Raw genomic sequence first — 26817 nt, forward strand, 5'->3', positions numbered from 1 at the left:
TTTTAAAATGTGAATGATAGATGATCCACTATGAGCCAATGATTTCAACCTCAGCTCCCTCATGAAAGTATACTACCCTTTAGAAGTTTACATTAAAAACTGGTAGATAACAATATGATGTTTATAATAGTACCAATACAAAGACCAAAATAGATAGCCTGGATAGCTTGCCCTTGCAGTTATCTGATGAAAATCTGTCTAAGAATCGAAGACCCGAAATAGCACTAGTCCTTCTGCATTCATGTTCTGTGTCCTGTGATTCTGGAAAATAAAATTTTAGGTAGTTTTGAAAGTCTACTAAATCATTACATGTATTTTTCTCCTCAGAAGCACTCTAATTTTATAAACTTTGCCTTGTGTTAGAAAAGCCTCAAACCCTCTACCAAAAAAGGGGGAGGGGGAGGGTGGGGGATTTTTCAGACTTTGATTTGAGAGCATTTTTATACATGACTGGTTTTACTGTCACAATTCATACCCTTTAACTGATAGAAGATTTCATGTGACATCAGAAATCAACCAACCATGCAATTGATGATGTCATTTACATCCTAAAGGGCTATTGGTTCAAGTTTTTTAAAGTTTCATCTGGGATAAATGTTTTGTTGCTTCAAAACTTCTCAGTATTTTGTTTTACTATTTTAATAGGACCAAGCTTATCTGTTAATGAATATATACTGTAAATTGTATCAGTTATTGGTCATTTTTTAACTTACACCTATCAAATTATTGTCTAACCTATACCTTAAAGACTAATCTATATCTTAAACACAGAAGAAAGTTTGTCAAGAATCCTGCCAAAGAAATTTTGATAATGATTCTATTCACTTATGTTCAAATTTTGTTTCTTTACATATTCATAAGATTATTTATTCTCAAAGTACTACATTTTGTCCTCAGTTACTATGATAATATATTACTCGTAAAGACAACACCAAATAGGAAATAACTCACACACTAACATCAGGCATGGAATACAATAGGCCTTACTTTTTTTACATAATATGATTTTTCCCCAAACCACAGATGTTACTCCAAGGAGAAAGAAATGTCCTTTAAAATTCTTTATCATAACTCTTTGTTGTTTTTTTCCCCTGCAAATCCTTTTCTTTTTTCTTCTACAAAGGCAATATGAATAGGGGTAAAAGAAGACAAAACTTGACCTTTTGCGATCCCGGCATTAATGGGTCTGTTCATAATTCAATCTATGTGTGTGTGGAAGCAACCATGTGGAAAGAGAGAAGCCTGAGAGACATAAAGCCTTTCCCTTTAAACATTATCTGACCCTATCAGTCCCATTCACAAAAGAAGGCTTACGTATGCATATGCTGAAAAAAATGCGCCATCTCATTGTGTAGCCCAAAGCCTACTCATTCTACTCTTCATTCTCCATGGAAATGCAGCACGGAAGTGACACTTGTACAGAATTTGGGAGAGTGACAACAAATGAACAGAAGGTAGTGAAAGGCAGATTGAATACTTTGGTGATGAAACAAGCCAAATTTCTGAACTATGCAATTGTGCACATGTCCCTAAATGTAAACATAGGTTTGGGCATAACAGGTAGGGGGTTTTGGTCATAGTTATGTGGCACATGCGTGCAACTCTTGAATTACTTAAATTCTCAAGATGATTTATAGTCAGCACAAAATATCACTCAGGTTATAATCCTTCTAAAGGACACATATAGTGAAGTAGGACATTTCTAAGACATATGTTGCAAATACTGTGTACTGCAATTATTGACAATTCTGAGGAGTTTCTGGTTTTTCAGCTGTCAACCTGAATTCTCCATGGCTTTGAATCCACCTATGTTATTAGGGAGAAATCCAGAGCACTTTGCACAGGACTGTCACTTAAAATTATCACAAAGGGTGGCAGCCTCTATGCTAGGAAAGTCATCTTGGAAGTAACCATGGTCCCAAAGGTAGGTCAGTACTTCACCATAAGACTAAGAAACTTCCTCATTAAATATACAGTTATGCAGAAGCCAGTGGCTCACACCTGTAATGCAAGCTACTCAGGAAGCTGAGATCTGAGGATCAAGGTTCAAAGCCAGCACTGGCAGAAAAGTCCCTGTGAGATTCCCATCTCCAATTAATGACTCAAGAACCACAAGTGGAACTGTGGCTCAAATGGTAAGCACAAAGAGGCTCAATGACAATACCCAGGCCCTGAGTTCAACCCCCACAACAGACAAAAATAATAATAATATTTAATACTGCAATGTATGTTGAAAACTATACAACCTGGGGGTGGAGACATGGAGGAAAAACTGGGAAAGAGTGAGAGAAGAAGTGACATTGTCCAAAAAGAAATGTACTCATTAAATGATTTATTTAACTGTAACCTCTCTGTACATCACTTTGATAGCAACAATAACTAATAAAAATAAATAAATAAGAATATATCTAAGAGACGAGGGAGGAAGGTTGAGCAAGCACAGGCATTATATTTAAGTACATTATATAAACTTTGAACCTACATAACTGTGAGGATTGGCAGGGGGAAAATGGAAGAGAACAATGGAAGGGGTAACATTAATCAACATACATGGTACCCATAACCTGACTTATTTAATTGTAACTTTTACACAACTACTTAATAATATTTTTAAAAGAATATATTTAAGGAGAAACAGAATGGGGAAAGGAAATTGAAATCTCTTTTTTTGTTGTTGTTGTTTCAGGCTCAAGAATACATTGTTTCTCAGGTTAAAAAGTGAATATAATCCTAAACAAATGTACAGAATGGAAAGACATGGCAGTCTATAAAACAAACTTAAGTGTCTCTTGATTTGGTAGCTATAAAACTACTTGAAGTGTATGGTACATCATACTTTTGACACTTCAACTGCTACCAAATATGTAACAGTTTCCTAGAATCTTTCCTGGATGAAAACTCCATCTGGTTTCTAGCCAGAAGTCTCTAGACACTTATATGCTACAAATTCCCTTATAGGAAAAGAAACAATTGAAAGTAGAAACATTTTAAGAATCTTCTTTAATTCATCTCAGTAGAAGTTGTGTGTGAGTGCGTGTGAGTGTGTGTGTGTGTGTGTGTGTGTGTTCTCATTTTCATTTGGCTCTAGGAGTTGTCAAAAAACTATCTGAGATTGGTGCTGGTGAGTCATGCCTGTGATCCTAGCTACTCAGGAGGCTGAGATCTGAGGACTGTGGTTCAAAACCAGCTGGGGCAGGAAAGTCTATGAAATTCTGTCTTCAATTAACCACCAGAAACCTGGTGCTGTGGCTCAATTGGTAGAGTGCTAGCCTTGAGCAAAAGAAGCTCAGGGCCCAATTCAAACTCCAGAACCAGTAATAAAAAAAGGAAAACAGAAAACTATTCAATCTCCATGTACCTGAATCTTTTTGGGAGTTTTTCTTTTATTTCTTTTTTCTTTTTTTTTTCCTTTTTATTGTCAAACTGATATACAGAGTGGTTACAGTTTCATACTTTAGGCATTGGATACATTTCTTGTACTGTTTATTACCTCCTCCCTCATTCCCCACTCCCCCTTTCCCTTTCCCCCATGAGTTGTTCAGTAGATTTACACTAAACAGTTTTGCAAGTATTGCTTTTGTAATGATTTGTGTTTTTTACCCTGTGTCTCTCGATTTTGGTATTCCCTTTCAGTTTCCTAGTTCTAATACCTGTATGCACGGTTTCCAATGTACTCAGATAGGATACAGAGATAGTGAAGGTACGACCACAGGAAGGGGATACAACAGGATCATCAATAATAGAAGCTACGGTTTCACGTCAAATGTTGAAAGTAATTACAACAGTGATATAACAGTCGTTTCCATAACATAGAGTTCATTTCACTTAGCATCATCTTCTGTGTTCATAAAGGTATAGCTATTGTGCTCTTGTGATCCTCTGCTGTGACTAGCCTAAACCTGTGTTACTTATTCCCTATGAGGGAGACCATAGAGTCCATGTTTCTTTGGGTCTGACTCACTTCACCTAGTATAATTTTTTCCAAGTCCTTCCATTTCCTTACAAATGGGGCAATGGCATTCTTTCTGATAGAGGCATAAAATTCCATTGTGTAAATGTACCACATTTTCCTGATCCATTCATCTACTGAGGGGCATCTGGGTTGGTTCCAAATTCTAGATATGACAAATTGTGCTGCGATGAACATTGTTGTGCTGGTGGCTTTAGTGTGTACTTGTTTGTGGTCTTTTGGGTAGCTGCCCAAAAGTGGGACTGCTGGGTCATAGGGGAGCTCTATGTTTAGCCTTCTGAGGAATCTACATACCACTTTCCAGAGTGGCTGAACCAGTTTACATTCCCACCAACAAGGAAGTAGGGTTCCCTTTTGGCCACATCCCCTCTAACACTCTTCATTGTTAGTTTTCTTGATATAGGACATTCTTATTGGGGTGAGATGGAATCTCAATGTTGTTTTGATTTGCATTTCTTTTATGGCCAGTGATGTAGAGCACTTTTTCATATGTCTCTTGGCCATTCTCATTTCCTCATCAGAGAAGTCTCTTTTTAAGTCTTTAGCCCACTTTTTGAGGGGGCTATTGGTTCTTTGCGGTTTTGTTTTGCAGGAATGTAATTTTTTTTAATTCTGCATATATTTTAGATATGAGGCCTTTGTCCCTTGTATGGACGGTAAAGATCTTTTCCCAATCTGTGGGCTTTCTGTTTATATTGTGAGCTATGTCCTTTACCCTGCAGAAGCTCTGCAGTTTGTTTCAGTCCCATTTGTCCATCCTTTCTTTGATTTGTCACATTTCTGGGTCTTTGTTAAGGAAGTTCCGTCCTGTGCCAAGGAGCCTAAGTGTTTCTCCTATTCCTTCCTTTACTATTTGCAGGGTATCTGTTTTAATTTTGAGGTCTTTGATCCATTTGGAATTGATTTTGGTGCAGGGTGATATATAAGGATCTAGTTTTAGTTTGTTGCATGTGTTGAACCAGTTTTGCCAGCACAATTTGTTAAAGAGGCTGTCATTTTTCCATCCTATTTTTTTATCTCCTTTATCAAAGATTAAGTAGGCATAGTTCTGTGGGTTCATTTCTGGGTCTTCAATTCTGTTCCATTGGTCTTCAGGCCTGTTCCGGTGCCAATACCAAGCTGTTTTTATTATTATAGCTTTATAATACAGCTTGAAGTTGGGTATTGTAATTCATCCAGCACTGTCTTTCTGCTTAGAATTGTTTTTGCTATTCGCGGTCTTTTATTGTTTCATATGAATTTCTGGATTGCTTCCTCTATTTCATTAAAAAATGGTGTTTGGATATTAACGGGTATTGCATTGTATTTGTAGCTAGCCTTTGGCAATATTGCCATTTTGATTATATTAATCCTCCCAATCCAGGAGCATGGGAGATTTTTCCATTTCCTTAGTTCTGCCTTAATTTCAGTTTTCATGTTTTTAAAGTTCTCATCATAGAGGTCTTTCACTTCTTTGGTTAAGGTTATTCCTAGGTGTTTTATGTTTTTTGAGGCTATTGCAAAAGGAGTTGCTTTCCTGATTTCAGTCTCGGTCTTCGAGTCATTAGCATATAGAAATGCCATTGATTTTTGAGGGTTTATTTTATATCCTGCAACTTTGCCAAAGTTTTGGATCAGCTCTAGTAGCTTGGGAGTAGAGTCAATGGGGTTCTTTAGGTATAGGATCATGTCATCTGCGAAGAGAGAAAGTTTAACTTCATCTTTTCCTATTTGGATCCCCTTTATATTTTCTTCTTGCCTAATTGCTCTGGCTAGGAATTCTAGTACTATATTGAAGTGAAGGGGAGAGAGCAGACATCCCTGTCTTGCTCCTGATTTTAAAGGAAATTTTTTAGTTTTTTACCATTTAGAATTATACTTGCTGTTGGTTTGTCATAGACTGCCTTTATTATATTCAGGAGTATTCCCTGGAATCCCAGTTTTTCCAGGGCTTTTAGCATAAATGGGTGCTGGATTTTATAGAATGCCTTTTCTGCATCTAGAGATATAACCATGTGGTTCTTTACCTTGCTCCAGTTGATGTGATGGATTACATTAATTGACTTGCGTATATTGAACCAACTTTGCATCCCTGGGATGAATCCAGTTTGATCATGTTTTATGATTTTTTTTGATGACCTGCTGAAGTCGATTGGCCAGAATTTTGTTGAGAATTTTTGCATCTATGTTCATCAGGGAAATCGGTATATAGTTCTCTTTGGAAGTTTTTCTTTTATTGACTTCTAGTTTTATCCCATTGTGGTCTGATAAAATATAGGAAGCTATTTCAAGTTTCTTTTATCTTAACTGTTTGGAGAAGTTGTATAAGCTGCTAGGTAGAATGTGGCTTTTTTGATGGAATATTCTGTAGATGCTAATTAACCCCATTTCTTATGTAGTATTTAATTTTGCAGCTTCCTTCTTGATGTTCTGTGATGTTCAAGTGTCTTTGGTTATAACCCGGAGGCAGTTCTGTGAGCGGTGATGCCCCGGCTCTTCCGCCCGTGATGGACAGCTCACGCCTCCCCTTCCTGCCAATCTTAGTGCTGATTGGTTCCTGTGCCTTATATTAGTGGCAAGTACTTCCCCAATAAACGAGATCCTGCACTGACTCCACTTCCAGGCCGTCTGATTGTCCTCCGGTGAGGAGGGGTGGGTGTGGGCAGCCTGCCGACCCTTTCCTTTCTTGGCTCCTCCGGTCGGGGCGTGCCTTCCCCATCTCTCCTGTGGGTCAGGGGAGCAAGGGGAGGGGGGGGCTAAAGACCCCAACACAAGGCACTAGATAAAATATTTGGGAATATAGAACTAATTATTTATTATGAGAAAAGTTTCATTGTGCCTTTATTACACTGTGATTTTTTTCACAATGAAACTTGTTATTTTGTACAATTAATATATATTCATAACTAAAAAAGAGCCAGAAGTTGGTGACACATTGCTTAATCCTAGCTACTCAGGACTCTAGATGGTGGTTTGAAGCCAGCTCAGGCAGGAAAGTCTATGAGCTCTTATATCCAATTAACCACAAAAAAGCTGGAATTAGTGCTGTGGCTCAGTGGTAGAGCACTAACCATGAGCAAAAAAAGCTCAAAGACAGCACCTGAGCCATGAGTTCAACCCCAGACACAGCAAAAAAAAAAAAAAGAAAGAAAGAAAAAGAAACAAAGAAAGAAAGAAAGAAAGGAAGGAAGGTAGCAATAAATACCTACTATATTTTTGGGAAGTGACATTTTTAATTTACAATATTGTGAACAAGGCAGAATTAAAAATTATTTATTAACAGTACAAGAAATGTATCCAGGGCTGGGGATATAGCCTAGTGGCAAGAGTGCCTGCCTCGGATACATGAGGCCCTAGGTTCGATTCCCCAGCACCACATATACAGAAAACGGCCAGAAGCGGCGCTGTGGCTCAAGTGGCAGAGTGCTAGCCTTGAGCAGGAAGAAGCCAGGGACAGTGCTCAGGCCCTGAGTCCAAGGCCCAGGACTGGCCAAAAAAAAAAAAAAAAAAAAGAAATGTATCCAATGCCTAAAGTATGAAACTGTAACCTCTCTGTACATCAGTTTTATAATAAAAACTTAAAAAAAATTTAAAAAATAAAAATTATTTATTGAACAAAATTATCATTTCTGTGGCCTTTAAATTTTTTTAAGTTTTTATTATAAAACTGATGTACAGAGAGGTTACAGTTTCATACGTTAGGCATTGGATACATTTCTTGTACTGTTTGTTACCTTGTCCCTCATACCCCCCTCCCCCTCCCCCTTTCCCCCCCTGAGGTGTTCAGTTCACTTACACCAAACAGTTTTGCAAGTATTGCTTTTGTTGTTGTTTCTCTTATTTTACCCTTTGTCTCTCAATTTTGGTATTCCCTTTGAATTTCCTAATTCTAATACCAGTACACACTGTTTCCCATACACTCAGATAAGATTACAGAGATACTGTAGATACAATCACAAGAAGGTGATACACGAACATCATCAATAGTAGAAACTACAGATACACATGGGATGTTGAAAGTAGTTACAACTCTGATATAACAATCATTTTCATAAAATGGAGTTCATTTCACTTAGCATTATCTTATGTGATCATAAGGGTATAACTATTGGGCTCTTGTGATCCTCTGCTGTGACTTGCCTAAACCTGTGCTAATTATTCCCAATAAGGAAGACCATAGAGTCCATGTTTCTTTGGGTCTGGCTCACTTCACTTCGTATAATTTTTTCCAAGTCCTTCCATTTCCTTACAAATGGGGCAATGGCATTATTTCTGATAGAGGCATAAAATTCCATTGTGTATATGTACCACATTTTCCTGATCCATTCGTCTACGGAGGGGCATCTGGTTTGGTTCCAGATTCTCACTATGACAAATTGCGCTGCAATGAACATTGTTGTGCTGGTGGCTTTACTGTGATTTTGTTTGTAGTTTTTTGGATAAATACCCAAAAGTGGGGTTGCTGGGTCATAGGGGAGTTCTACATTTAGCCTTCTGAGGAGTCTCCATACTACTTGCCAGAGTGGCTGAACCAGTTTACATTCCCACCAACAATGAAGTAGGGTTCCCTTTTGGCCACATCCCCTCCAACAACTGTTATTGTTAGTTTTCTTGATCTATGACATTCTTACTGGGGTGAGATGGAATCTCAATGTTGTTTTGATTTGCATTTCCTTTATGGCCAGTGATGTAGAGCACTTTTTCATATGTCTCTTGGCCATTCTCATTTCCTCATCAGAGAAGTCTCTTTGTAGGTCTTTAGCCCACGTGATGAGTGGGCTATTAGTTCTTTGCGGTTTTGTTTTGGAGGAAAGTAATTTTTTTAGTTCTGCATATATTTTAGATATGAGGCCTTTGTCCGTTGAATGTCCGGTAAAGATCTTCTCCCAGTCTGTGGGCTTTCTGTTTATCTTGCAAGCTATGTCCTTTGCCATGCAGAAGCTCTGCAATTTGATGCAGTCCCATTTGTCCAACCTTTCTTTGATTTGTAGCCTTTCTGGGTCTTTGTTCAGGAAGTTCCGTCCTGTGCCAAGGAGCCCAAGTGTTTCTCCTACTTCTTCCTTTAGTGTTTTCAGGGTTTCAGGGTGTCTGTTTTGATTTCGAGGTCTTTTTTTTTTTTGGCCAGTCGTGGGCCTTGGACTCAGGGCCTGAGCACTATCCCTGGCTTCTTCCCGCTCAAGGCTAGCACTCTGCCACTTGAGCCACAGCGCCGCTTCTGGCCGTTTTCTGTATATGTGGTGCTGGGGAATCGAACCTAGGGCCTCGTGTATCCGAGGCAGGCACTCTTGCCACTAGGCTATATCCCCAGCCCTGATTTCGAGGTCTTTAATCCATTTGGAATTGATTTTGGTGCAGGGTGATATATAAGGATCTAGTTTTAGTTTGTTGCATGTGTTGAGCCAGTTTTTCCAGCACAATTTGTTAAAAAGGCTATCTTTCTTCCAAACTATTGTCTTAGCCCCTTTATCAAAGATTAAGTAGGCGTAGTTCTGTGGGTTCATTCACAGGTCTTCAATTCTGTTCCATTGGTCTTCATGCCTGTTCTGGTGCCAATACCAAGATGTTTTTATTATTATAGCTTTATAATACAGCTTGAAGTTGGGTATTGTAATTCCTCCAGCACTGTTCTTTCTACTTAGGATTGTTTTTGCTATTCTAGGTCTTTTATTATTCCATATGAATTTCTGGATTGCTTCCTCTATTTCATCAAAGAATGGTGTTGGGATATTAATGGGTATTGCATTGTATTTGTAGCTAGCCTTTGGCAATATTGCCATTTTGATTATATTAATCCTCCCAATCCAGGAGCATGGGTGGTTTTTCCATTTCCTTAGTTCTGACTTAATTTCGTTTTTCAAGGTTTTAAAGTTCTCCTCAAAGAGGTCTTTCACTTCTTTGGTTAAGGTTATTCCTAGGTATTTTATGTTTTTGGAGGATATTGCAAAGGGGGTTGCTTTCCTGTGGCCTTTAAATTTAAAGATACCATTAACTATAATTTTGCATGAAACGTCAAAGAGCAGAATTATTGTAATTTTTTTTTTTGCCAGTCCTGGGGCTTGAACTCAAGGCCTGAGCACTGACTGTCCATGGCTTCTTTTTGCTCAAGACTAGCACTCTACTACTTGAGCCACAGCACCACTTCTGGCTTTTTCTGTTTATGTGGTGCTGAGGAATCGAACCCAGGGCTTCATGCATGCTAAGCAAGCACTCTACCGCTAAGCCACATTCCCAGCCTTTATAATATTTTTTAAAAATTTTAAAGTTCTTCATGAGTCATGACATGCAATTTAAAGTTTTCTACAATTTCTTTTTAATTTTTTTTCTTTACTGTCAAAGTGTGGTACAGAGGAGTTACAGATTCATATGAAAGCCATTTCTTGTTCTACTTGTTACCTCCTCCCTTATTTTTCCCCCACCTGCCCTTACAATATTTTTTTTTTCGGCCAGTCCTGGGGCTTGGACTCAGGGCCTGAGCTCTGTCCCTGGTTTCTTTTTGCTCAAGGCTAGCACTGTGCCACTTGAGCCACAGTGCCACTTCTGGCCGTTTTCTGTATATGTGGTGCTGAGGAATCGAACCCAGGGCCTCATGTATATGAGGCAAGCACTCTTGCCACTAGGCCATATCCCCAGCCACACCTTATAATATTTTTAAAGGAAATACTTTATCACTTTTTATCTGTTTAAACCTTAATATAATTTTATATTGTAAATAATTTTAATTCTCCTGATTAATCTAGAGGGACACTTGCATTTCCCCAAATTTATAAGATACATAGCAGTTTTGTTTGTTTCTGTAATATTGGGTCTAAAGCTTGGTTGGCTTGCTTGCTTACTTGTTTGGCTGTCACTCTGTCACTTTTGTTATGTCTCTAAGCTAGTTTTGTTGGTGATTACTTTGTAGATGGAGTCTCAGGATTTTCTTGCTGGGCTTTGAGTCCTGATCCTCCAGCTCTGAGCCTCCTGAGTAGCTGGTAAGGTTATAAGCATGAGCTATTGCACCCCGGTATGTGGCAGATTGAAACATACTGTGAAATGTAATAATTACTCTTCAATTCAGGCAAAACAGATTTTAAATATGTGTAGAAATATAGGTTTAAAATGTTATAATTAGAAATCTAGTCCTTTAACTTTTCACTACTTAGTGGAAAGAGTCAGAACCATAACTTAAATTTATGTAATGGTTATTTAGTACATTAACTGTTTAGGAGGTCCGTTTTTCTTGTAAGATAGTCTCTGCTAAGAATCCTAATTAATATTACAATCTTTAACACTGAACACACATGTCTCAAATTTTAATAGTCCCATGTAAGATTTGAACTCATAGGAAAATGTGATGATTTATAGTTGTTTATATGTTATGAAATGTATAGTTAATAAAGAAGATGCAATCATAAAATTAATATAAAATAAAGACCATAAAGCTTGTATAGATTTCTTTGTCCCAACGGCAAAAGAAAATTTTATGAGAAGTATATTTTTAAATATTACATTCTCTAGTTTCTAAAGTCTTGTATTTATCAACACTGGTACATGGAATTCAGTAAATTAGTAGTGTTCGTTCGTCAAAAAGATTAAGTGCTTTTGCATTCCAGGAAACTACATGAAAATTATATTCCCCTTTTGTGTGACACCAATTTTGTATTATTATTTCATTTATGGAATATGCTGTCAACCTCACAGTATGAGCTTTGGAGAGAAGGTTTCATTTAATAGTTCTTCATTACAATATCTACTGATTAGTTCACTTAGGCTTGACATTCGTAAACTAGCTTTTCCTTGATAAAAGGTAACTTCAGTAGCATTTCTAAAATTCAGAGTAATAATTCTGTTCTTAGACATTTGATAATAAATATAAGGTTTAGCTTCATTACAAATTTGAAACATTGTAAGTGTATTAAAAATTTTAATGCTTTGGTATGTTTTCCAATATCTAGTTTTAGGTTATTCTTTATAACTTACTCATTTAGGAAATTTATGGGAAAACATCCATAAAGCATTTTTCCCCAGAAAATCATGATCTGATACATTCTTTCAAACATACATTATTTTTCAGGCTGCCAACATCAAGAAACACGGTTGTTGTTGTTTGTGCTATTGTTAAATTATTATCAATTGATACTGTTTGACATACTATGATGCTCAAAGTAAAATTTACCTTAATTTTATAATCAGAGTTAATTGCAGTTTTAATATAGTTTGCAAAGTAAATCACTTACTTCTGTTTGTGCCTTATGGTATTCCTTTGCTGTCATTGAAAGAATTGCTTTCTCTGTTATTTTTTCCTTCTGTTCATTCATGTCCAGGCTCAACTGGAAGAAATACATAAATAAATGATTTCAGTAATATGTAACATAGGTCAGTGTATCAGAAAATCTGATTTGGTCCAGGGAAGAAGTCCAGGAATAAAGACATAAAGGAAGTCCAGGAATAATGACATAAAGATGTCATTCTGATGATCTCCCTAAGTAAGGAGTCTATAAATGTTTCTGAAGTGTGCCAGAGAGGTGATATTTTAATCTTGCAAGAGGAAAAGGGACACCAGTTTCTGTAGCAATCATTTAATTTTGCACAAATAGATAACAAATAAATGAATGAACATGGTGATGCCTCAACATTTCTTTTTAGCATGTTAACTTATTTGTTGATTAGATCAACTTTTCACTATGTGTGGTAGTTCTTACTCTAGGAGAATTTATGAGCTACCAAAGGAAAGAGCTATATAAACAAATATTGAACAGCAGAGCTGTAAATGCTTTAAGGATATTCAAGGCAGAAATATTACAAAATATCAGTAATAGGTTTGTTGTTATATCATTAATAGAATTTAATCTTTGTAAGATTTCTGTACCCTCCTGTATCAGTACAAGAAGAAATCAAAATTATATAAATAGGGGCTGGGGATATAGCCTAGTGGCAAGAGTGCCTGCCTCGGATACACGAGGCCCTAGGTTCGATTCCCCAGCACCACATATACAGAAAACGGCCAGAAGCGGCGCTGTGGCTCAAGTGGCAGAGTGCTAGCCTTGAGCGGGAAGAAGCCAGGGACAGTGCTCAGGCCCTGAGTCCAAGGCCCACGACTGGCCAAAAAAAAAAAAAAAAATTACATAAATAAAAATTCAAAGTCCTCAAAGATCTGGTGTTGGTATGCCTCATTCTACTGAAATCATATACGAATACTTTACTGAGCAATGGAGGAAGGATAACATTTTCAACAAATGATAAGAATCAATTGGATAGGCATTTATAAGAATAAGTTAAATAGAATCACATCATGTAAAAAAACTTATAACATGTAAAGGAAACTCAAGATGTCCATAGACCAGTATTTTAGAGCTAAAACTAAATTTTAAAAGAAACCCTAGGGGCTGGGGATATAGCCTAGTGGCAAGAGTGCCTGCCTCGGATACACGAGGCCCTAGGTTCGATTCCCCAGCACCACATGTACAGAAAAACGGCCATATAAGCGGCGCTGTGGCTCAAGTGTCAGAGTGCTAGCCTTGAGCGGGAAGAAGCCAGGGACAGTGCTCAGGCCCTGAGTCCAAGGCCCAGGACTGGCCAAAAAAAAAAAGAAACCCTAGGAGGAAAAGCTCAATAGTGTGAAATTTTACAAAAAATAAAAATAAAAAATGCAACATAAAAAGCATAAATTAAAAATATATGGATTTAGACTTCATTAGAATTGATTTTCTCCATAAAATACACTATTACAATAAAAATATAAGCACCAGAACTGAGAAAATGTACTTGTGTATGCAATCATGTAAAATCAACCTTATACATAAGGAAGTGTGATTTTTGAGTAGACATTTCCCAATAATGACACATAGGTGGTAAATATAAAAATGAGAAGATACAAAATACCACTGTCCGGGGGTTAGAGCAATGAAGAGGGGAGGGGGGAAAGAATGCAGACATCAAATGTAATGCCTATCTTACAAAAATTAAGAAAATTGGGGCTGGGGATATGGCCTAGTGGCAAGAGTGCTTGCCTCCATACATGAGGCCCTGGGTTCAATTCCCCAGCACCACATATACAGAAAACGGCCAGAAGTGGTGCTGTGGCTCAAGTGGCAGAGTGCTAGCCTTGAGCAAAAAGAAGCCAGGGACGGTGCTCAGGCCCTGAGTCCAAGCCCCGGGACTGGCCAAAAAAAAAAAAAAAAGAAAATTGAAGGAAGGATGAGGTTGGGAAGGAGGGAGAATGATGAAAGGAGTAAGATTGAGTGTGATGCATTGTATACATAATTTGGTTTGATGAATGGCAAATTCTTTGTACAACTACTTAAAGATAAAATAAGTTAAAAGTAAATGAAAAATACTTTAATCAAATCTAGGACATGTGCTTTCATATAGGAATAAAGTAGAAGAAAGATATTACAATTATCATTCATGTCCACTGGTTAGACCATGTTATATTTCTGCCAGCAATATAGGAATATTGTTCCATATTTTATCAACAAAACTTGTTTAAAAGGTGATAGGGTAAATTTGGTCAGTAGGCAGTGGTTTGCCACTCCTTGCCCTAGCCTGAGTACCACTAAGAAAGAGATTATTATTGTTATTATTACTTTTGTTTTGTTTTTAATCATCATGTAAGATTATTTGCTCTCTCTAAAGGTATAATTTATTCTGTGATACAGGGGCGTAATACTTTTAGTATTAAACTTAAACATAAAGCTCAACTTCCACACAGAACCAATGTGTGTACTTGGGCACAAGATGCTGAGTCTTTTCAGCCATTCATTAGGAAAGCTCTTATCTCAGGAGGAGAGAAGCATAGAAGACTGCAGCTGAAGAACGTTCATCAAGCTGTGTAGTTTTATTTCTGTGCTGGTGATGGAATTCAAAGCCTTGTGCATGCTAGGCGAAAGTTCAACCAGTTAGTTAGATCCCTAGCCTTTGGGTTTTTGTTGTTGATGTTGGTTTTTGTGCCTTTGAGTTTTAGTTTTAGTTTTGTTTTGTCTGAGATTAGGTTTTCTCAAGCTACCCTTGAACTCACAATCTTCCTGCCTCTGATTCTAACATAAAATTAGAGATACATGCCACCATACCCAGTCAGCTCATCTATTCCTTTTAAAAAGTTTTATTTGCACTTATTTTATGCTAAATTAATTCCTGTGCCATAAGTTTTTGTTTCTTCAGTTTCTTCTGGGATATATTTTTCTTCTGTGCAACCACCTCTGCTGGTTTAGGTACCATTTGCTTCTACTCACTCAGGATCATCTTAGTGTGGCAGGGAGTTGACGCATAGGTTAATCTTACCATAAACCCTGTAAATTCAGTGGCGCATCTTGGCTGCTTTGTTCACCTGAATGTGTTCAATGACCAGGGAGTCTATGTCTAAACCCTTAAGCATGTGCAGCAGAAATTCAGAACTCTTTTGGGTCCATTGTCCTTGTGTCCAACACCACTGTTGGGCCTGGGCACACAGGCCAACTCCACTATTGTAATAGCACACATAGATTGCTTTTTTCAAGTGATATCTTTCAGATACTTAGTAGCATTTTGGGTCTGCATACCCTTGATAGCCTGGACTGTGTCTCTGGTGTTCTTAAAGTGAACAGGAATATTTGAACCTCTTGACTTGCATGATTTTGTTAGGTTTTCTGGGTCAAGAGAGTAGTGAACCATTTTCATAGGTCACCTCAGGCCACTTAAAGGAAGAGAGCTCATCTATTCTTAACAAAAATCATTTCTAAGTGCAAACCTTTTCAGAGTAGTTTTTTTTAAGAGAAGATAAACAGAATTAAAGCAGAAGTATGGCAAGGTATGGTACCACAACAAGTTAATCAGATTTTAATGCGATTTTCCCCAGGCCAACAACTGATTCCAACTGCTTTTCCAAAGTGAGAATCCTTTACCTTTTGAAAGTACCACAGCTGGAAAAACAATCACCTCCATTCTAAAATTCAACTCCCAAAGAAATATTATACTAACCACTGAAAGTAGAAATGCTTAAGCATCACGTTGTTATGTTCAATGTATCATGTGAAATTATGCCATTTTCATCTTTCTTCACCATTGTTTTATCCCTGATGCCACTGTAACTGATTTTGGTACCTTGGGTATTGTATATATGTTTATTGGAAGTAGGGAAGAGAAGGGGAACATCAAAATGGAGAGAAAAAGGGTAAAAGACGAACCAATGCAACAGCAATACTTACAAAACTATATGCTGTAAACCAACTGTAAACTCAGTGTGTGTGGGGGGGGGACTGGGGATGGGGAAAGGTGGGAGAAAAATGAGAGAGGAGGTAGCAACTTTGATAAGATATGTATGCACTGCCTTACATATGAAACTGTAACCCCTCTGTACATCACTTTGACAATAAATAAATCAATTTTTTAAAAAAATATTGGCAAAATATAAGGATGCACATATGGTGCCTCCTCCGAAACAGACAAGCCATTCTAAAAAAAAAAGATATATATTTAACGTAATCACTTAGAGAAAATTATGAGAATTAAAAGTCAAACGAAGAGAGTGAATATTCACCATGAAGCACTAATAATATGCAGCACTAATAGCAGGTTTCCCTTAAAAATCAGGACATGACAACAATAGCAAGATTCTTCTCTCCTGTCAGTTTTGATGAGAACATCCTGTTTCTTTATTAAGACAAACCTAAATGCGTTTGACTTGCTGTCATTATCTCAAGTATATGAAATAATTCCTTCGTTGATTAAGTACAAAAATTTGATCCTTATTTTTCATGTATTGAAATGATCAGAAACTTTCCTAGGAACCATAGGCTCATTCAGGTCTGTAATCCAAGTACTCAGGAGGCTGAAACTTGGAGGATTACAGTTCAAAGACATCCTTGCAGGAAAGTCGAAGAGACTCCATCTCCAATTAGCTATCAAAATGTCAGACTGAAAACATGGTTCAAGTGGTAGAGTATCAGTCATGAGCAAGAGATTCTAGTATGAATTGATCAAGATGCACTGTATTCATAAACTTCCTTGGTGATTGGCAACTCCTTCGTACTTAAAGATAATAAAACTATTTAAAAAATAAAGCTGAGTTTAAATACAAGGCCTAGAGTTCAAGCCCTGGTACAGGATCAAGAAAAAGAGAGAAAGGAAGAAAAAGAAAAGAAAAGATATCAAAAACTTCAAAAATCAATAATAAGGAAATAACAAACAGAAAGATGGTTAATATTTTTGTGTAACTATGAAAGACAAGTCCCTGAAAACAGAGTAGCAAGAAGCCTAATCACTTCGTTCTAAAATTATCATGCCCCTTTAAGTATAAGAATAAAATCTCATATCTTCATTATGCACTTCAAAGGTAAACAAGCAAAATAGGAATGTTTAATTTATCATTTTGTGCCTGGCCTTGCTGCTATGATTTTTAAAACATGTAACAAATGTTAGCCACACATAATTAGGTTAAAATTGGACTCATTCAGTATTTATGAGAAGGAGAACAGAATTACCAAGAGACCAGTGAAGAATCATCACAAAGGGACGAAACAAAAAGCATTGTGGCTTTGTCAAAGAAAACTGGACATAATTTTTTAAATGGTTTACTTAAATAGAAAAGATGATGTAAAATTAATCTCAAAGAGTTTAATTAAAAAATATCAACAGTAGAATGTGGTAACTTATGCCTATATTTCTAACAATTAGAATGCTGACACAGAAGGACTAGGAGTTGAGGCTAGCAGGAGCTACATAGCAAGAGCCTGTCAAAGAAGAAAGGGGAAGAGGAAGTGAAAGGGGAAGGGGAAAAGGGGGGGAAGAGAAAAGGGGAAATGAGAAAGGGGTAAGGAGAAAGGGGAAGGGGAGAGGGGGAAGGGGAAGGGGAAAAGTAAAGGGAGGGGAGAGGAGGATAAAGGAGAGAAACTATACACAAAAATACTCCTGAAACAACTAAGGGAAATCATTTCGTTGAAATTTGTTGTTTCAGGCATACTTTGTGGATAGTATCATGCATTCTCTTCTCTCTAAATCCATCAGAGCTCATAGTTTAGTAATACATAATTCTATTTAAATCATATAACCTCTTGTAACTATAAACTAAAGGGCTCATAATTTTAAGGAATTCTTCAAACACTTGTTGTCTTGGTTGCTCCCCTATAGACATTCTAAAAAAGGAAAGCAGGCTCAAGACCTCCTGCCAGAGATATATAAGCACAACAGAAGTGATCTCTTGGGCTTATCAACTTAATTGTGTTTTTTCTCTTTCCCAAATATTTTAGGTATGTTTATAACAACCATACAATTATGCCAGCATTTAAATATGATACACAACATGCATTTTTCAGGAGAAAATTACTTTAAAATAGTCACTCTAAAGCTCAGTTATTAATATCTTTATTAAAAAGTTCAATAATTCAAACTATCTGATGTATTTAGAACTCATAATTTATATTGACATTCCAAATAAATACCAGACAAAGGGAGACAGGTCTGGTAATACAATCAAAATCTCATAGTATTGAGCTGTGGTTCACTATGTAATATTTTTTGTTTGTTTTGCTTTTCCCTGCTTTTTAGAACAAATGACTCAGATTTGAAGTATTTGATGATATCCATTGTGCATAATGTCCTTAATAAATCAACATGTCCCAGCAAGAAATTGAATTTATTAAAACTCTTAAGATTTCACTAGTAAGTACTTATCTATTAGTAAACTAGTTTACTCATATTTTACATGCAGATCAATATGCTCAATACAGTTTGCATAAATAGGTCCCTCGTATCAAAATATCCAGAGCCTTCATATATATTGACAAGTTTTCCAATGGTCTGTTAATATACAAAAGACTGGGACAAATTACTTATTTATACATACAAAACATGGTTATAAAGGCCAGCTGCAGGTATTTTTTTGGAAAGTGCATTTTAATAAGGTCCTATTCAGTTACAGAACAAACGGGGAAGAAGTAGTTTGCACTACAGAGTTTAGCAAAGAGCTTTCTCTTTTTCTAACCACGAAATCAATCATTTGTCCAGACTGTGGGAGTCAGAGTTAGTTACTGAAAAGAGCTTCGTATATAAACAAGTCAATAACTCATTGTGTGTTATTGTTGAGCTGAAGAAGTCGGCTTTCAAAAAGCTGCCCCTGCTTCTCTCAGAATGAATGTCACTGTATTCAGGGGTTAGGGGAGAGTCCTTTGTTTCTAGTCCCTGCTTGCTGCCATTTATGTATGGGAATGGGAGGTGGGTCTTAGGAGAGCAGGGGAGCCACTATTTTCTATCATGGATGTCCAAGCAAAACTGTGAGTTCCATCAGCCTAAATAATTTGCATCTGAAAATGCATAACAAAATTGATAACAAGTGGCCACACACACACACACACACACACACACACACACACACGCACTCTCGCAAATATTTGGCAAGTGAATTAAATGATAAATGAGCCTGTGCCAACTTAAATTGGATTGGGCTGATACTCTTGGTTCCTTACCTGTCAACAAAGATAAATCCCAAATGTAAGCAATGGTTTGAAGAGTTCAAATGTACAAAATCAAAGTGATGAACAGATCAACATGGTAAATAAATGTTATGGATGCTTGCTATAAATAGTTGATTCTTGAGTCTACCAAATTGGGTTTCAAAGTTGTGTGTGTTTGTCTGTGTATGTCTGTGTATCTGTGTGTCTGTTTCTATCTGTGTGTTTGAGAAGGGTAATATGCTTTAACGTTTGTGACAAGGAAATTTCAACTACCTTTTAAAATTAATTTGAATATTTGTAGTTCTAAATATATCCTCATTGATCATTAGATGAGACTAATAATACAAGTGTTTCTATTTAGTAGATGGTCTTTAATTGCATCTGAAATCTTTATGTAAAAATCTTAGCTCTCTAGTAGACAAAGGTGTAGCTGTAGGCAAAAGAAGATTGAGAGTAACTGGATCCAGTGAATCCCAGTTCCCCCTCAAAATTGTAAATCACAGCAGTAAATAATATGGCCCATTTCTACATGCAATACGATATGCTAGGACATTTTTAAGATATAAATAGTTCAAGACTAAATTGCAATAGGGTTAAGGAGACAATTTAAAAAATAAGAAAAAGCTAAAAAATATTTGGCTTGTGGCATATCATCATTATTAAATATAGTATACATAATGCAATCTGTAAGGGTGAATGCCAAAAGAATATTCAGGTTTGGAATGTTTGGAGATGGGTAAGTAGTATCTGAATAAGAAATAATAATAACAAGCATTATTACTTAAAACTAATATTAACAATATCACAAATATTATTGGTGTAATAATACTCTAAGTAGAATTCATGAAGTAATTTTCCATGGCTTTGGGAAGGCCAAGAAAGACAAGCTGAACCTTGAGAAATAAGCAGAGAAAAAGGGTACGACTGATCCAATCAGTTAAGGGTCTAATTATTAGGATTGTCCTTAGTTCTGCCATGGTTCAGCTCCATTTTCTCAACTTATACATGCTTTAACTCAGATTCAGTCTTGGAGATCCCTTGTAAATTCCAAGTTCCAATAATGCAGCCTCATAAAGAAATTAAAAAGTGCCAGTTCTACTCCAAGAGAGAGCAGAAACCTTTCCAATTCAAAACTGAGGGGAATTCAGGCTCCGCCATGAATAAGTTCTAAGACATGGGGTAATAACAATGGTTCCTATAGTCAAGGCTTCTAAAAGAAGAGAATGTCTTCCATCCTTAATACTTTTTCATAATCTGTAGCTTCTTTAAGACAAATTTATGGAAGAGTCCCCTTAAACCTGATCATTAGGTAACATGTGACAATGACTTTATAACAGTAACATTTTTGAGTACTTACAGATTTCCTAAAAGGATGCAAAAGAGAATTTTGTCCTTATTTTATCTGGAATTGTTTTCTCAAACTTACGTTTCTTTTTAAATATCCTTTCTTATTTAAAAAGATATTCATAAATTGTAGCTCTTCCACATTCTGCGGGAAAAGTAGCTCTTAGTCCTGACTCTGTAATCTTACAACTTTCCGCCTATAGATTGTGTCATGATGAGGATGAACTCAACATGTCCTGTCATATTGATGCTGCTCTACTTCTTCCACTACCACTGAGAAGTTTGGAAGAAATTGGCTTTGCTGGCCAAAGGGTAGGCCTGTGTCCCTCTCCAGACCAATTTATGAGGTCCTCCTAGGAGACACAATCTAATGGAGAATCACCTGGAGACATAAATGGTGGAAAATCTATCCCATTAGTACTGCCTTAAAGAGATTGTTCTTCAGACCAGGATATCTGGAGCTATGAATTCTCTTTCTTTGACAATACTTATTTTTGGAACTCTCTGAATACCCTGTGTTATTCTTTTAAATTCTGTTTTTGTCTAAGTTAGCCTGAAAGAGCTCTTACTGACTGCAACAAGTTAGCTTTAAAAGAATGTCACATATATTCCCACAGTAAATACCTCAGTATTTTAGGGCATCTGAGTATTCCTTGCAACCCAAGATGTCTAACTTAAATATTTTTATGGTGTTACAAATTTAAAGATGTCTTTTACATATGACAATAAGTAATATAACAAAAGTAAGGAGTTAAACTTTACCACCATGCTTTCCTTTTAGGCCTTAACAAACAAACTACTCCAAAACTACTCCTGACATCATTAAGATCTGTGACAAAAATGTTGTTTCTCATGTGAACAATGGAATTGTGAGACAAGGTAAGCTGTAATTGTGGCTTGCAAAGCTGTTGCCTTAAGAAAGAATATGATTCTAAAGAACACCTTTCACTTTTCCCAATTATCATATAAAGAGCTAAATTCAGAAGGCTCAGCTTCTAAGTTTCTCCCTGTTAAGAGTAATGACTCATGAACTGCTGATCAGGCTTTTCTGGAGTCAAGAATAAAGAAGATATAATGTAAAGATAAAATAAAAGACCATTTTCATCTGCCCTAGAGCAAATTATAGGAAGAAATCTCAAATAAGGAGGCAGGAAATGAAAATAGCCTGAAGAGTAATCCTAATAGTGTGTTTAGAAAAAAGAGACAAATGTTAGGAAATAGAAACAAGTTCTTTTTTTATTTTTTTGCCAGTCCTGGGCCTTGGACTCAGGGCCTGAGTGCTGTCCCTGGCTTCTTTTTGCTCAAGGCTAGCACTCTGCCACTTGAGCCACAGTGCCACTGGCCATTTTCTATATATGTGGTACTGGGGAATCGAACCCAGGGCTTCATGTACACAAGGCAAACACTCTTGCCACTAGGCCATATTCCCAGCCCCAGAAACAAGTTCTTAAGCCAAGAGATCCTCTGCTCCACCCCCTCACCTCAGGGAGGAAGTTGTCATGTAGAGACCTAGGAAATGCATTGACAGGATGGCAAGGAATAGGCAGGCAGAAGAAGGCCTGAGGGTCAGCATTCCTGAGTCACCTTTTGTTCCCCTATGTCGTAAGTTATAGAAGTAGTTGAGAGTTAGGCTGGGAAATTTGCCTGTTTATTGACATCGTGAGGGAAAGTGACTGTATAGTAAAGGAAATACCACCCCAGGATGATCAAGTGGGTGACTTAACACTGTTCTTGGAAGGTATCTGTAACATCAGAGAAAGTCTTGTATAAATTGGATCATCTAAGAAGCACCACCAACCAAAGTGTCTGAACCAAAGGAAAGGGCTGCAAGCTTACAATAAGGATGAGGAGAGCATCCAGCAATCAATGGGACATCGGAAACCCTACACTAACTAGTACCTGTTATGCCAATGCATTTATTCTCCCCTGTGTCAGTGTGAGGCCAGGAGCCCCTTCCCCCATTGGCTTAAGACCAAGTGCCAGGGGCTCAGGCCTGTAATCCTAGCTACTCAAGAGGCTGAGATCTGAGGATCATGGTTCAAAGCCAGTTCAGGCAGGAAAGTCCATGAGACTCTTATCTCCAATTAGCTACCAGAAAACTGGAAGTGGCGTGGCTCAAGTGGTAGGGCACTAGCCTTGAGCTGAAGAGTTCAGGGACAGCGCCCAGGTCCAGAGTTCAAGCCCAACAACCGAATATATATATATATATATATATATATATATATATATATATATATATATATATATATATATGCCAGATGTCACTTGGTTCTGTATACTATCAAATCCAGGCATGTCTGGCTCTATTGCCCATGATTCTAACTATACTTTAGATACATCAGAAAATATGATAAAGGAAGGAACTAGCTAGACAGGCACAGGTAAGTTGTAAATTTTCCTTCATATTTGAAGCATATGCAAACCTAGAATAAAATATCATAATTCTATTCATATGAATTGTTTTTTATGAATTTGATAAGGAAATAAAATGAAGTTAGAGTCACCATTCTTTATTTTTTAATGTTATAACCAAAGAAATTGGCTTAAGATCCACTGTCAGGAATTATTTTTGAAACTCATTCAAATCATTTATCTAATCTCTATTTTGTATCTAAGATTATAAAATAAAAAACAATGTCATAATTTTCTCATTCTGAAAATATCTATTAATGTATTGTGAAACAATGCAAAAATGACTGAGTACTAAGGTACTATTAATGGCTTTATATTCAACAATTAACTCCTTTCTATGACTATACATTCCACACTGTTCTCACATCCATTCTTGAGGTTACTGATACTTTGCCCACTGTTGGGAGGTAACAATAATGACAAACCTGTGCTTTCTGGGATGGGGTAATCAGTTCAGCTCAAATGTATCACAGAACTGTTTAACTGCCTAATTTGCCCATACATTACATGATTGGGAGATTCACAAATTGTTTGTGGATTTATTTCACCAAAATAGCATCAAAAGTGAAATTCTTGCCCTCTCCCAAAGATGAAGCCAAAAAGCAAAGCTCTTCAAGGACAAGAAGGGTTCCATGCCTTTCTCCTCTTGGGTCCAAGATATGGGAACTGTAGAAACAGATCAAATAGGCTTAGAAGAAGATCTCAGAAGAAACTGTTATAGGTAAATTATCCAAGAAGCTACATTTGGAAGAATGGAATCTTGGAGTCTTTATTAGAGCATTAGCAGTCTGCAGACAGCCATTTGTTACAAAGGCATGCAGCCCACAAATATACTCAACACTGTAAGGAAACAGGCCAGAGGGGAAAGATAGAACAAAAACAATACCAACAAGCCAATTCAGCTCCAATGGAGAGCTGAAATGGGACAAGTCAGGAGACAGGGTACAAGACACGAACACGGAGACATGTGGCATGGCCTAATGACACCTAAGCTTGTCTGACCCTAAATAGGGTCAGGTCAGGGGGACTGGGTCACAGGAAGCTCCCAGTCCCAAGCACTTGACTGACAGATTCAGTACTTATAGATCAAGTCCGCCCAAAACTGTTTACTGCTTATTGCTTACAGGCTAAGCGTATCATTGTAATGTGGCTCTTGCTTCATGATATGCCTTCTTTCCATTCTATCTTCTCTCACTCTTTCTTAGACCATGTTACAGGAACTCTCCAGGGCACTGAAACCACTGCACTCTTAAAGCATAAGCTGTAAGATTTTATTCTTCACTTTCTCCACTGCAAACCTCTGGGATTTTCTACCATTACTATTGTGTCATAGTTCTGAATTCTGTTGTGGACTGGGGCAGATGCTAGGATTTAAAAGTAGAGTCACACACACACACACACACACACACACACATTGTATCATGTAGCAGTTACATGCATGCATGCACACCCACTCACAGATACCCTTGGCATACTTTATACTGTTACTCTTCCTACGATGCACTCCTGCCCTGGTCCCCTCCTCACATCTATATATTGTAATACCTTGCCACAATAAAAAGCAGACTTTTTTTTTTTTGGTTGGTTGTGTGGCTTGAACTCTGTGCCTGGGCTCTGTCCGTGAGCTCTTCAGTTTGGGGGTAGCGCTCTACCACTTGCGCCACAGCGCCACTTCTGGTTTTCTGGTGGCTAATTGTGAACAGTATCCACAGGGACTTTTCTGTCAGGTCTGGATTTCACCCATGGTCCTCAGACCTCAGCCTCCTGATTAGCTAGGATTACAGGCATGAGCCACTGGAACACTGCAGTAGATATACTTCAATGCAACATTTTTAATTGGCAAAAACTATAAATATTTGCAATGTAAAACAAGATGCTTTAAGATATATGCAGATTGTGGAATGTCTAAATAAAGTTATTAACCTATGCTTGGTTTCTATTCTTACTTTTTTGTGGTGAAAACACTTAATATCTACTCTCAGCATTTTACATGTATACAGTACATGATTACTAACTGGAATCGCCATGTTGTACCATAGATCTCTTGAACTTAATCCCTTATTTTATATCTTTTAGTCGACATTTCCCTTTTACCTCACACTCAATTTTAACTCAGAGTAATTGACCATTCTATCCTCTGTTTATCTAAGTTTGACTTAAAAAAAAACAAACACTCAATTTTTGGTGGGGAAGCCTGGTGCTTACTAGGCAATTTTCCTCCACCTTTTAGCCACACTGCAATCCTTATCTGTTTTTTAATAAGGTTGTCACTCTCAGACCTAAGTCCTTCTACTATCTCTGCCTCCCAAGTAGTTAGGTTTACAGGTGTGAGTCACCACATCTAGCTCATTGTTAACTTTTTAATAAAGCTTCTTGAAAGGATAAACTATAACTTCTCAAATTCATATACCTTGATAGAAAAAAATATAAGATACTGAAATTTTTCATTATAAATGTTTTGATGTATCACTTTTTAAATATTCAAACACATATACCAACTGAAAATTAACAACGTTTTTCTGTTCAAGCCTTAGCAGAGATTTGTTAGGGGGGAAAATGATAAGCCTGCAGGGTAGCAATGCTACTCAGAAGGCTGAAATCTGAGGATCATGGTTCAAATCCAACCCAGGCAAAAAAATCTATGATACTCCTATTGCCAAGAAACCAGAAAAAAGACATAGAGATGTGGCTCCAGTGGTACAGTGCCAGCCTTGAGCTAAAAAAGCCAAGTGAGAGTATGAAGCCCCAAGACCCAGTACTGGTACATACACACACACACACACACACACACACACACACACACACACGATAAATCTGATTTTTAATGCTCTGCTTCTGTCTTAATAATCCCTTCCAATTACTAGCACTGGAATATCCCAGGGTCACAATACTCAATAACAATTGGTTTCCTGAATATCTTGTTTGTGTCATCTCAGTATTCTCAGAATCAATGACGATTTCCATCAATAACAATAATACGTACCTCTCTCTAGGACTATTAACCAAAGCAAATAAGTAAATAAGACAACTTTAATTAAATGTGGGGAAAATATGAACCATAAAACATTGTATAAATACTTTTTATCAACAAATTAATAAAGCAACTCTGAGCTTTTAACCAGGGTACATACAAAATATCACACCGTCAAAACAAATGTCTGAATGATTTCTCAAAATGGCTGTTTTTGTCCGCTAAACATACTGGAAAATATTCCCTGTTTCGCATAATGCACATAGGGACAAAAAACATATATTGGCATCCACTCTAGGATTTTTAAGTACAATTTCATAGGGCAAATGCTTCCTGAAACTAAGTGGATATGTATTTTCTGACCTAGGTAGATTTGCATTTATAGAGAAATCAGAAGAGGACATTCCTAGCTCAATACTCCCACTATCTAGCATCAAAGAACACCCATCTCCATTTTCCAATGCATGGTCTTGGTTTGGAATTCATTTCTGTAGAAGGTCATAGAGTCAATCACTCTGACTGAGAAAGGAACTGTTCTTCACAATGCAGGCAAGTAAGTGTGAGCCAAGATTGCAAGGGCAATCAAATCTCATGCTTCAAGAAAGAAAATGATCATTTGCAAGGTCAGGAAGGAATTTCCTGTTCTCTATTAACAGGAAATACTTGGCAACTTGATGGATGAATCTTGGGGGAGGGGATGTTTATCTTGACTATAAAATACAAAGTTTTAATGCCAG

The 26817-nt window shown here is 37.2% G+C and overlaps 1 protein-coding gene and 1 pseudogene across 1 annotated transcript in view; both read right to left on the bottom strand.

The window, feature by feature from the left end:
* LOC125362741 (doublecortin domain-containing protein 1-like) overlaps nt 1-26817 on the bottom strand; it is a 211940-nt gene that overhangs the window by 52456 nt on the left and 132667 nt on the right. The window contains exon 11 of the mRNA XM_048361661.1: nt 12166-12258. Within this exon, the coding sequence (XP_048217618.1) occupies nt 12166-12258 (93 nt within the window). The remainder of the gene's footprint in view (nt 1-12165; nt 12259-26817) is intronic.
* On the bottom strand, nt 15050-15577 carry LOC125361878 (annotated as a pseudogene).

Source organism: Perognathus longimembris, chromosome 13, assembly GCF_023159225.1.
Source record: "Perognathus longimembris pacificus isolate PPM17 chromosome 13, ASM2315922v1, whole genome shotgun sequence".
Lineage (NCBI taxonomy): Eukaryota > Metazoa > Chordata > Mammalia > Rodentia > Heteromyidae > Perognathus > Perognathus longimembris.